Source organism: Aphelocoma coerulescens, chromosome 20 (assembly GCF_041296385.1).
Source record: "Aphelocoma coerulescens isolate FSJ_1873_10779 chromosome 20, UR_Acoe_1.0, whole genome shotgun sequence".
In the NCBI taxonomy this organism is placed as follows: Eukaryota; Metazoa; Chordata; class Aves; order Passeriformes; family Corvidae; genus Aphelocoma; species Aphelocoma coerulescens.
The window spans coordinates 7937872-7947448 of NC_091033.1; the positions used below are offsets into that span (position 1 = coordinate 7937872).

The 9577-nt window shown below is 63.9% G+C and overlaps 2 protein-coding genes across 5 annotated transcripts; both read right to left on the reverse strand.

The window, feature by feature from the left end:
- Positions 1-155: 155 nt before the first annotated feature.
- Positions 156-3716, reverse strand: LOC138120858 (perlwapin-like). Of its 3 annotated transcripts, none has more exons than XM_069033904.1 (6): positions 2332-3716; positions 2056-2196; positions 1769-1912; positions 1009-1143; positions 645-788; positions 156-509 (listed from the first exon to the last, which is right to left on the reverse strand). In XM_069033904.1, the coding sequence occupies exons 1-6, from the start codon at positions 2699-2701 to the stop codon at positions 499-501; spliced, it is 945 nt and encodes a 314-aa protein (XP_068890005.1). In that variant the 5' UTR covers positions 2702-3716; the 3' UTR covers positions 156-498. The 3 variants fall into 3 exon arrangements, with proteins under 3 accessions (XP_068890005.1, XP_068890004.1, XP_068890006.1); XM_069033903.1 differs by having other exon boundaries at positions 1003-1143; XM_069033905.1 differs by lacking the exons at positions 156-509; positions 645-788 and having other exon boundaries at positions 795-1390.
- A 94-nt stretch (positions 3717-3810) lies between these two features.
- On the reverse strand, positions 3811-9011 carry LOC138120861 (WAP four-disulfide core domain protein 2-like). 2 transcript variants are annotated; one of them, XM_069033908.1, is made up of 4 exons: positions 8869-9011; positions 5258-5392; positions 4088-4240; positions 3811-3994 (listed from the first exon to the last, which is right to left on the reverse strand). In XM_069033908.1, the coding sequence occupies exons 1-3, from the start codon at positions 8951-8953 to the stop codon at positions 4089-4091; spliced, it is 372 nt and encodes a 123-aa protein (XP_068890009.1). In that variant the 5' UTR covers positions 8954-9011; the 3' UTR covers positions 3811-3994; position 4088. The 2 variants fall into 2 exon arrangements, with proteins under 2 accessions (XP_068890009.1, XP_068890008.1); XM_069033907.1 differs by lacking the exon at positions 8869-9011 and adding an exon at positions 5645-8846.
- Between the last annotated feature and the right edge of the window lie 566 nt (positions 9012-9577).

Sequence of the window (9577 nt, forward strand, 5' to 3'; positions counted from 1 at the left end):
CCATGGAACGACGATGGCTGGAAGTCACCTGCACGGAACCAGGACCCTCTCCCTGCCCTGGGGCAGCGCCTTCGTGCAGGGATGGCTGCCTGCACCTCCCTGCCTGCACGCAGCCCAGGCTGCCAGCGCCCCTGAGAACCAGAGCACAGAACAGGGATGGTGACCCAGAGCACACGTGGCTGTGGGATGGTTTATTCTGTCTCAGGGCTGTGGAGCAGCTTGGGTCATGTGGATGTGGGATTTCGCCTCATGCAGGGTTGCCAGGAATCTTGGCCATGCAGGCAGTATGCAGCCCTTAATGGCATGGCTGGGGGTGCCAGGGACCCTGACCAGAAGCAGTGGAGTCGATGCTGGTGCCATCCTGCCAGTGCAGAGGGTTCAGCGCAGGGATAGGTGTGGGGGACATCAGCACCTCTGCTCAGCCCATGGGTGCAATGGCAGTGGGGTGTGGGATGAGCCTGAAATGGCAGCTTCTGGTGCAGCCCTTCCTGGCCACGACTACACTGTACCTGGAAGAGGCAAGTGAGGGAGTCAGTGAGGATGGGGGATGAGGGATGGGGGGCCCTGTGGTGCTCACACCCTCGGTCCCACTCTGTCCCCTCCAGGCTGGGCCCAGGAGGCAGCAGGCTGTGTGGGGGCTGTACCTCTCAGTGGGCGGACACAGAGCCGGCTGCAGCCCTGCAGGCAGCACATCTGGCCAAGGGGACAATCCTTGTCCTGCAGGCACAGGAGGAGGCACTCGGCTGCCTGATCACCCTCTGCTGCAGGGGGACAGAGACCTGGCCACGCTGGCATATTCAGAGAGAGGAAGGGGTGAGGGGCTCAGGGCACTCCTCCAGGATGGCGGAGCTGCCCTGCATGCAGGGATGAGCTCCTCACCCAGCTCCTGCCCCATCGGACAGCAGCTTGGCCCCCAGCTTCCCATTGCCCCCGGGAGGGTCATGGTGACAGGGTAGGGAGGAGGCGCAGGGGTCTTGGCTGCACAGGGTGCCGATGGTTTACCCTTACTGGGTGGTTTGCAGATGTGTCCACAGCCAGTGGTGCAGCACTTGTTGTCCCCAATGCAGTCACTGTCGGTGTCACACAGCTCCAGGCAGGGCCCCAAAGAGCCCCGCAGCACCATGGGGCACACGCCAGGCTTTGCTGTGACAGTGAGGAGTCTGTGCCAGGATTCTGTCCCCAGCCCCTCTCCTGGCACAGCCTCCGTCTCCATCCTGTTTCTGTCCTGTGCCTCCATCTTCCTTCCCAGAGCACCATGATGGCCTCAGCCACCAGCTTCACACCCACACCAGTCTCACCCAGTGAGACCAGTCACAGCTCAATATGGGATGCCAGCTGGTAGCTGGAGTGGTGAAGGACACCCCTTGCTCTGGTTGCAGCAGCACACAGTCTGAGGGGGGTGCAGGAGGGAGGGCCAGGAGGGGGTTCAGCCTTTCACCCACTCGGGGCCATCTCCCACCCATCACAGAGGAGCTGGGCATGGGGATCCCTTCCCACAGCACCCTGAGGGCCAGCTTTGGCAAGGGGCTCATGAGGGCTGGGGCTGTGCCCAAGGCAGGCGTGTGGCACCAGGAGCCGCAGCCAGCGGCACACGCTCCCTGGGGCCTGGATGGATGCCACCAGCTGCACACTCGGCCAGGCACAGCTGCTGTGGCTTGTCCAGAGCTACGGCCGGGCTCATGCTGGGCTCTGCCAGGGGGGAGCTGGGCTAGCACCAGTGCCTTGGTGGGCTGAACATGGGGATCAGAGAGGGCCGGCAGAGCTGTACCTGTGTCCGGAGGGGTGCAGGCCAGCCCACAGCCAGAGAAACAGCACTTGAGTTCCCCAGGGCAGTCCCGGTCATCAGTGCAGCGGTTGGGGCAGGCGGCAGCTCTCCTCTGGGCACGCTTCCGTGGGCAGAACCCGGGTTTGGCTGCAGGGAAGGCGCAGGGTTTGGCATGCAGCCAGCCTGGCCCCACTGCCCATGGCTCCCCTACAGTGCGACAGGGGCTGTGGACCCCTGGGGCTGTCCCAGGGCATCCTCAGCCTGGCGTGGGGATCTCCAGGACACCTCACCTGGCTCAGCAAGCACGCAGCGGGTGCAGCAGCCGCGGGTGCAGCACTTCTTCCCCGAGTGGCATGTGGTGTCGTTGTGACATCTTGTCCCACAGCTTGGCCCGATGGCACTGCCAGCATGGGGGCAGTAGCCCGGGCTCTCTGCAGAGGGAGATGCTCCATGCAGCTGTGTCCCAGGGAGCAGGGCTCACTCTGGGGCACCAACACAGGCACCAGCCCACATCCCACCCGTTGCCCGATCCTTGTGCTGGCATCCCTTGGAGTGAGCAGCGGTACCTGTGGTGGGCAGGAGGCAGGTCCAGACCTTCCCAATCTGGCAGCACTTCTCAGCACCAGGGCAGCCATGGTCGGAGATGCAGTACAGTCTGGGGGGCCAAGGGGCTCCGCTCATCCCCGCTGGGCACTCTCCTGCTTTGGGAGGGGCAGTGGGGGTCCAGTGTCCCTGCAGGGCCTGGTGTGGGGATGCAGGGAAGGTGAGGGCAGTGCCCTGGTCCCCAGGCCTGTGCTGCTGGGCCAGGGCGAGGAGCAGCAGAAGAAGGGTGCAGTGGCCCAGCATCGCGCTGCAACTGATGTGCTTCTGGGTGATGGGCTGGGATTTAAACCCTGCTGGAATGGGGGCTGGCCAAGCCAAGCTGCTCCTTCTCATGGTGGCAGTTTCGGGACTGTGGGAGTGCTGGGCATGAACAATTCAGCTTGGGGGAGACTCCCGGGAGAGTGCTGGGCTTGTGGCCCATGGCTGACGCATCCTCCGCAGCTCCTTTTCCAGGTCACTGGTGACCTGTGAGCAGCTGGGCCAAGGGCAAGCAGCATTCCCAGAGCCCCACCATTGCGAGCATGGATGGGACACAGGAGCAGTGTTCTGCCCCAGTCTTCAGTGTCCACTGGATCCCTCCTGGCATATGTGGAGCAGGGAGAGCTGCTGTGGAACTGTGGTGCTGTGCTGGCGTGCACAGCCTGCACCTACACCACAGAGAGAGGGGGAACCAGCACCAGACACTGGGCAGTGCTGGGCAGGGTGTGGGGCTCACTCAGTCCTGGGGGATGGCTCTGTTCTGTCCCCTGCCATGGGCAAGGGCTCTGGGGGTGCCAGCCCCTCTCAGGCAGGAGGGACATGCTCCAATCCCAGGGGCTGGGAGCAGGAGCAGGCAGCTTTGGAAGGAACAGGGCCCCTGGAGACCAGTGGAGATCACAAAGTGCCAGGGGAAATTAGGACAGGAGCAGGAGTCCAGCTTTGAGCAGGCGGGGAGGGATGTGGCAGGGACAGGCATGGGACCAGGGCATGTGGGTTGCACTGCCCAAAGCTCCTTCAGGCTTCTGCTGTGGGCAGGGTGCCATGGCCAGGCTGGGAAGGTGGAGGCAAGGAGGAGTTTGGGTGATGCTTGTGTACGGGCACACAATGTAGCCTGTTTGTCCCCTGGCCATTGCAGAGCGTGGAGCAGAGAGCACCTCTGCTCTGACGGGACACGGACACAGCTGCACTTTGACAGCTGTGCTCCAAGCATGGTGGAGGAGCCAAGGTGGAGGAGCCAGTGTGCAGGGACAGCTGGGGCTGTGGACCCATGGGACAGCCTCAGGCAGGGCACAGGCTGGGGACCCTTGGAGGCATGACAGAGTCAGTCAATGCTGCTGCTTGTCTGGAGCCCTTCCAGGCACCCCTGGCATAGGATGGAGAGGCAGCCACGGCTTGTGATGGAGAGGGGGCCACAGCATGGAAGAGAGGCAGCCATGGTGCAGGATGGAGAGGCAGCCACGGCGTGACAGGGAGAAGCTGCTTTATTGGTGAGAGTGCAGGGGGCTAGCCCGAGCAGGGAACCCCAGGGAGGAAACTGAGGCTGAAGGCTCCAAGCCGGGGGGATGGTGCAGGGCCAGGACCAGGGCATGTGGGATGGGGATCGGGCAGCAGCTTCCCTGTGGCTGGGCTGGCAGGAGGCAGCTGCACCTGCAAAGGAGCAGAAGCTGTGAGTGGGATGGGTGCATGGGTGCCGTGCTGCGGTGCTGTGGGATCCCTGGGGCTGGGATGCACCCAACTGACCTCAGTGGATGGGCGTCACACAGGAGACCTTGCCGCAGCCATTCCTGCAACACTTCTGGATTCCAGAGCAGTTGGCATCAGTCTTGCACTGGTTGGTACAGACGCCCAGCATGGGGATGCCCGGGTTGACGGGTGGGCAGGTGCCAGGCTTCTCTGAAAGGCAAAGGGACATGGCTGAGACCTGCTGGCCCTGCCATGGTGGGCAGGGCCCACCCTGCAGCTCCCAAAGCTGCGAGCATGGCCCTGGCCCCTATCTGCCATGGAGGAGGGACCACCATGGTACCTGGTATTTCCCATATCCAATAGCTCTGCTTGCTGGCACTCCTTGCCAGCTGGACCTGATGGGGACACATCAGGGAGGCCACATGGCATGGTGGTCCCCAACAGCCCCTATGCCCAGTGTTCCCGCTCAGGGACACGTGGCTGGCACAGGTGCCACGTGCAGACGTGATGAAGGCCTTGGCCCTGCTGTCCTCTACAACTGCCCTGGATGGCTCTGGCTGTTTCTTCATGGCATGGGGGCTCAGCCTAGGCCTCAGACAGGATCATGTGCCCCCCAAACAGCCTTTGCCTGGCAGTGCGGGGCCCCTGCTCCGCTGTCCCACTGCCTGCCATGGGCACTGAGCTCTGGCTCTGCACCATTCTGCCCTCCACTGTGGTGCAGCCAAACCAGCACTGTCCCACAGGCAGCCATGGAGGCACTGGAGCCTCTAGGGCACATCCATGTGTCTGCAGCTGTGGATTCCAACTCCTGCACCCATCTCCTTGGGTCACTCTCCAGAAGGACTGTTGTGGTGAGTGTGCTCAGCACAGAGCAGTGCCCACATCCTGGGCTGGCAGCCGCCCACAAGGTTGAGAAGCTGCAGTGGGAAGTGGTGCAGACCCCCACCCTCTAGCCAAGCCCCAGCATCATTTGGGGGTGTTCACTCAGCCCCTGCATCGCTGAGAGGAGGAAGGCGTGAGCATAGCCCAGCAGGAGCACACCCCGAGCATGCTGGGCTCCCATGCAGCCCCCGATCCCCGCGCTGCAGCCGGACACACATTGGGCACCCAGGCCTGTGGCAACCACTGCACCCTGGAGCACCAGTACTGCCGGCTGGGATGGGCTGCTGGCTCGTGGCAGTGGCACCGGCTCTGGGCAGCACGGGCAGGAGCAGGAAGGAGTGTTACCGTCAGGCTTCTGGCAGGCCTTGCCGCAGGCTGCCGGGCAGCACTTGAGGGTGCTCTCGCAGTCGCCATCGGACTGGCACCCCACCGTGCAGTTCACCGCATCCATCGCCGGGCTCGGGCACACGCCGGCTTTTGCTGCAAGGCAAAGGTGGGGGCGTGGGCAGGCGGGGGGCGGCCGGGCAGGGCGAGGGCTGCGTCCCTTTCCGGGAGATGCTGCCCCGGCCCCAGGGCTGGCTCCAGGGATGCTGCCGAGCCCAACCGCGCTGGGCACAGGCTGGTGCTCGCCCCGGCTCCCACGCCGGCTGCCCTGGGGCTGGGAGGGAGGGATGCTGGCCGCTCGCCGGGCGTGCCGTGACGAGCCGAGCTGGGCCATGCGCTCATACTCACTGGTGTCATTCTGGGCGGATGCTGCCGGCAGCTCTGCCCAGAGAGCCAGGAGCCCCGCCAAGATGAGGACGCTGCGGGCCGTGGGCATGGTGCAGGAAGCGGCTGCGCTGTGGCCGCCCGGCCGGCCTTTAAGCTCCTCTCCAGGTGGGGCCGGCGGGCTCGGCCTTCCGGGTGGCTCCCAAGGGCCGGGCAGGGCCAGGCTCCCCCTTCGCGCTTGCACAACCCGAGTATCAGGTATCTACGGCTGCTGGCTGCCGACCAGGGAGGGGGAGCCTCGAGCAGACTGGGCGGCCATGCTGAGAACTCGCCCGGCAGGAACAGCAGCCCAAGCACCCCTGGCCACGGCCCCCGCACCCCAGACAGCCCCACACGGAGCCCACCGGGGCGCTGGGTCGCCACGGCCCTGCGTGGGGATCGGCCGTGGGAATGAAATGGTACCGCTCGCACGGAGCGAGGCAGGCGTGAGTGCAGCAGGGACAGGGCATGACCCGTCCCTGCTCCGACTCACCCTGCACTGCCACGGCCACAGCCATGAGCTTGAATGGAGCCCCTGGCCTGGGTCGCTGGTACCCCGAGGCTGGGAGGAACCAGCAATGCAGACAGGGCTGTGGCTCAGCTCTACAACTGCTCACCCAGCTCCTGCTCCTGTTCCAGACACTGTTCTCTTCCAGCTCTTGCTCCTCAACTGAAGGGTCCTCCAGGCTGCCTGTGCCTTGGGCAGGCGCCCTCCCCCAGGGCTGCCCTGCACCTCCCCGCAGCCACTGGAGCTCCTGCCTGGCCACAGCCCTGTCCCACAGACCCTGCCATCCTCACAGCCTCCCACAGCACTGGGGATGCGGATGGACCAGCCGAAAACACCATTTGTGCAAGTGGCTGTCAGGGAGTGAGCCAGTGACATGCACTCCCAGTGCTCCAGGGCACAATGGTATTGGGGCTGTAAAACCCCAGTCCCTTCGGCCTGTCTGGGATACCCTTCCCATGGCACGTCTGGTGGGTCAGGACACTCCACTGCCCCTGGCAATGTCAAGCTGGGGATGGTTTGAATGGGCCCAGCTCGCCCACTTGGCGTGGCTGCCCTGCTCACATCAGCGTTTGCCAGTCTGCCAGCACCCATCTCCTCCACATCCTCCTGCAGGAAGAGGAAACCTGCCCTGTTCCTGGTAATGTGCCCTTGCTGCTGGCAGAAGCAGCCCCAGCTCCGGGCTGGAGCATCCTGCAAATTTGCATGGGCCAAGGGTTCATGGGGCCGAGACATGATCCTGGCCTGAGTCACGAGCTGGCGCGGCTCTGCCGGGGTCCGTCTCCAGGTAATTTAACCCCACAGTCAACAATGTGGCACGGTGGCGTGGCAGTAAATCAGTAACTGTTTGCCTTTGCCTGTGGTCTCCTCCCTGCCCAGGTGTTTATGCAGGAACAGGAGCCGGCGCTGACGGCTCAGCCGCCTGCCCCATTGCCGCACCTCATGTCACCGCTGTGGGCAGTGGGAGTGACACACGGGGATTGGGCAGAGGCCTGGGGTGCCAGGGGGATCATCAAGGCAGCCCTTGCGCCTGTGCCCTCCAGGATGGGGACCTGCTGGGGAGCTGCCGGGACCTGGCCATGCTCAGGCTGGCTGGGATGCTCCCATAGTGGCCCCCACTGGGCTGGACTGGGATTTAACCCAGGGCCAACATCGGGATGCCAGGAATGGAAACAACCATGTTGCAGCCCAGTGGCCCCTGCACCAGGAGTGGAGCATAGTGCTGTGTCGGCCAGAGTGGGATGGGGGAGGTAACAGCTGGGAGGTGAGCACACTGCCCACCAGGATGGAGGGGAGAGACCTGCACCATACCTGCCTGTGTCGCACAGGGACAGAGCCCACCTGGACCCAGCAGCAGCTTCTCTAGAGCAGCAGCACTGCTGCCAGACCCACAATGGCCAACCAGGGTCACTGGTGTCCCACTGTGGCTGGGCTGTGACCCTGTGCTGGTGCTGTCTTTGAGGGTCATCATCCTGGTCTGACCGTGTGACAGCTCTGCCCCAGCATGGGGTGACCCTAGTGTGGGGTGACTTTGGTGCTGGCAGTGAGCAGTCAGCACTGGGAGGCTGTGAGGGTGGTTGCCAGCAGCCAGGATGCACAAGAGCAGCTGGATGGGAGTAGAAGGGAGCCCAGAAATGGAAGGCTCATGGAAGGACATGGGGAAACAACAGGGGAAACTGAGCTGGGCGGAGCAGTGTGAGCGCCAGTGGGTTTGCCCACAGTTGTGCCCCAGCTCCAAGGTGCCCAGCTGGCTGCTGAGGGGACAATCCAGCTGAAGCTGCCCCCAGCCAGCCGGAGCACCTGGAGAGGCACTGAGCGAGCTGGCAGCTGGGCCAGCAGCTCCAGCCCACGCAGTTGGCATCGCCTTCTGGGAGACAGGAATGCTTTGGCTCCTGTCCCCAGTGTATGGCATTTGGGATATGGGTGTCCCCACCCTGGCTCTGCCAGGTGCTTCCTCGGCAGAGGCTGAGGATGGCTGTGGGGAGTACAGCGGCCTGCCAGCTGTCCCTATGGCCAGGGAGGATCCTGGCTGAGCACATGGGATCAGCAGCCCCAAGCCTGACCCCAAAGGCTCTTCTCTGCTGCATCCCTTGGGAGCTGTGCCCTCCACCACTGAGCCTGGTCACAGTGGCTGCACCCAAGCCTCACGGGTGACCGTGGCTCCTCCATGGCAGCCGGAAAAGTACTGGAGTCACGTCTCCTGACTGCTGAGGGAACGTGGTCAATGATTAAAAGGGGCACACTGAGGTGCCCCCGAGCAATGAGCCAGCCTCCCACGGCTGGCACAGAGCAGGGACAGCAAGTTCAGGGATAGAGAGGGACACCCCATCCTCTGGAGACGCTGGGCCCCGCAGTCAGCAGCACAGGGTCCCAACACCATGGGCATGGATTGGTGCATGGCCCCTCAGGTCCAGCTGCGCACCTGCCAAGGGCTCCTGCTACATCCTGCCACATCCTGCCACTGCCGAGCCCCCCCCGCCCACACTGACCCTGCGGCGCACACCTCGGTGGCCCTGCTCTGTGGCACAGCCGCAGCTTCAGTGGTGCACAGATGCTCCAGAGCCTGGGATGTGCCTGGCTCTGTGCTGTGGGATTGCTCCTATCTGCTCATCCACTGGGTTCCAGTGAGACCCCAGCCGCAAACAGCCGGGCAGTGCTCCAAGGGCTAGCAGAAGGCATCCACCCCAAGCCCCCCAGCACTCACCTTTGCTCCCGGCAGCCACAGGGACTGCCTGCAGCTGGGCACACAGGGCCAGGATGCCCAGGAGCAAAATGATGGTGGTCTTCATGTTGGTGAATGCCACAGGTATGGATGGGCAGTGCGGGTCGGCAGGGTTTATATCTGTATGGGGCCGGGGAGGGGCCCTGCACACAACCTTTGTGTGCCAAAACACTCACTGCTGCTGTGTGTCACAGTTGTGCCCGAGGCAGTGACGGCCTGAGAAATGATTTACCTGGCCTTGTTCAGCCCTGGCAACCAGGCTGAAGCAGGGGGAATGACTCTCAGCACCCTCATAGGGAAAGGGAAATGAGGCCATGGGCTGGGGTCACCCCACAGCCATGGGGAGCCCAGAACTGCCCAGCCATGACAATTAGATGAGTTTGTGGGATAGGAACCCAGAGGGGACTGCCCAGGAGGATGTTCCCCTGGGAGCTGCTGTCCTGGCAGTGTGTCACTGGGGTGTTTTGGGACAGAGCAGCTGTGGGTCCATTGAGCTGCGCCCACCCCAGAGAGCCAGCGCCTGCCTGCCCCAGTCCTGGCCTGGTGCCTGCATCATGCCGCATCTGCCTGTGGAGCCTCAGGGGTCAGCTAGCTGGGTCCTCACGGGCAAGCATGGCCTCAGGGGGAGCAGAGCGTGGGAAGCCTCCATGAGACACAAGGCTGGGTGCACCCGTCGCTGAGCACCATTCCT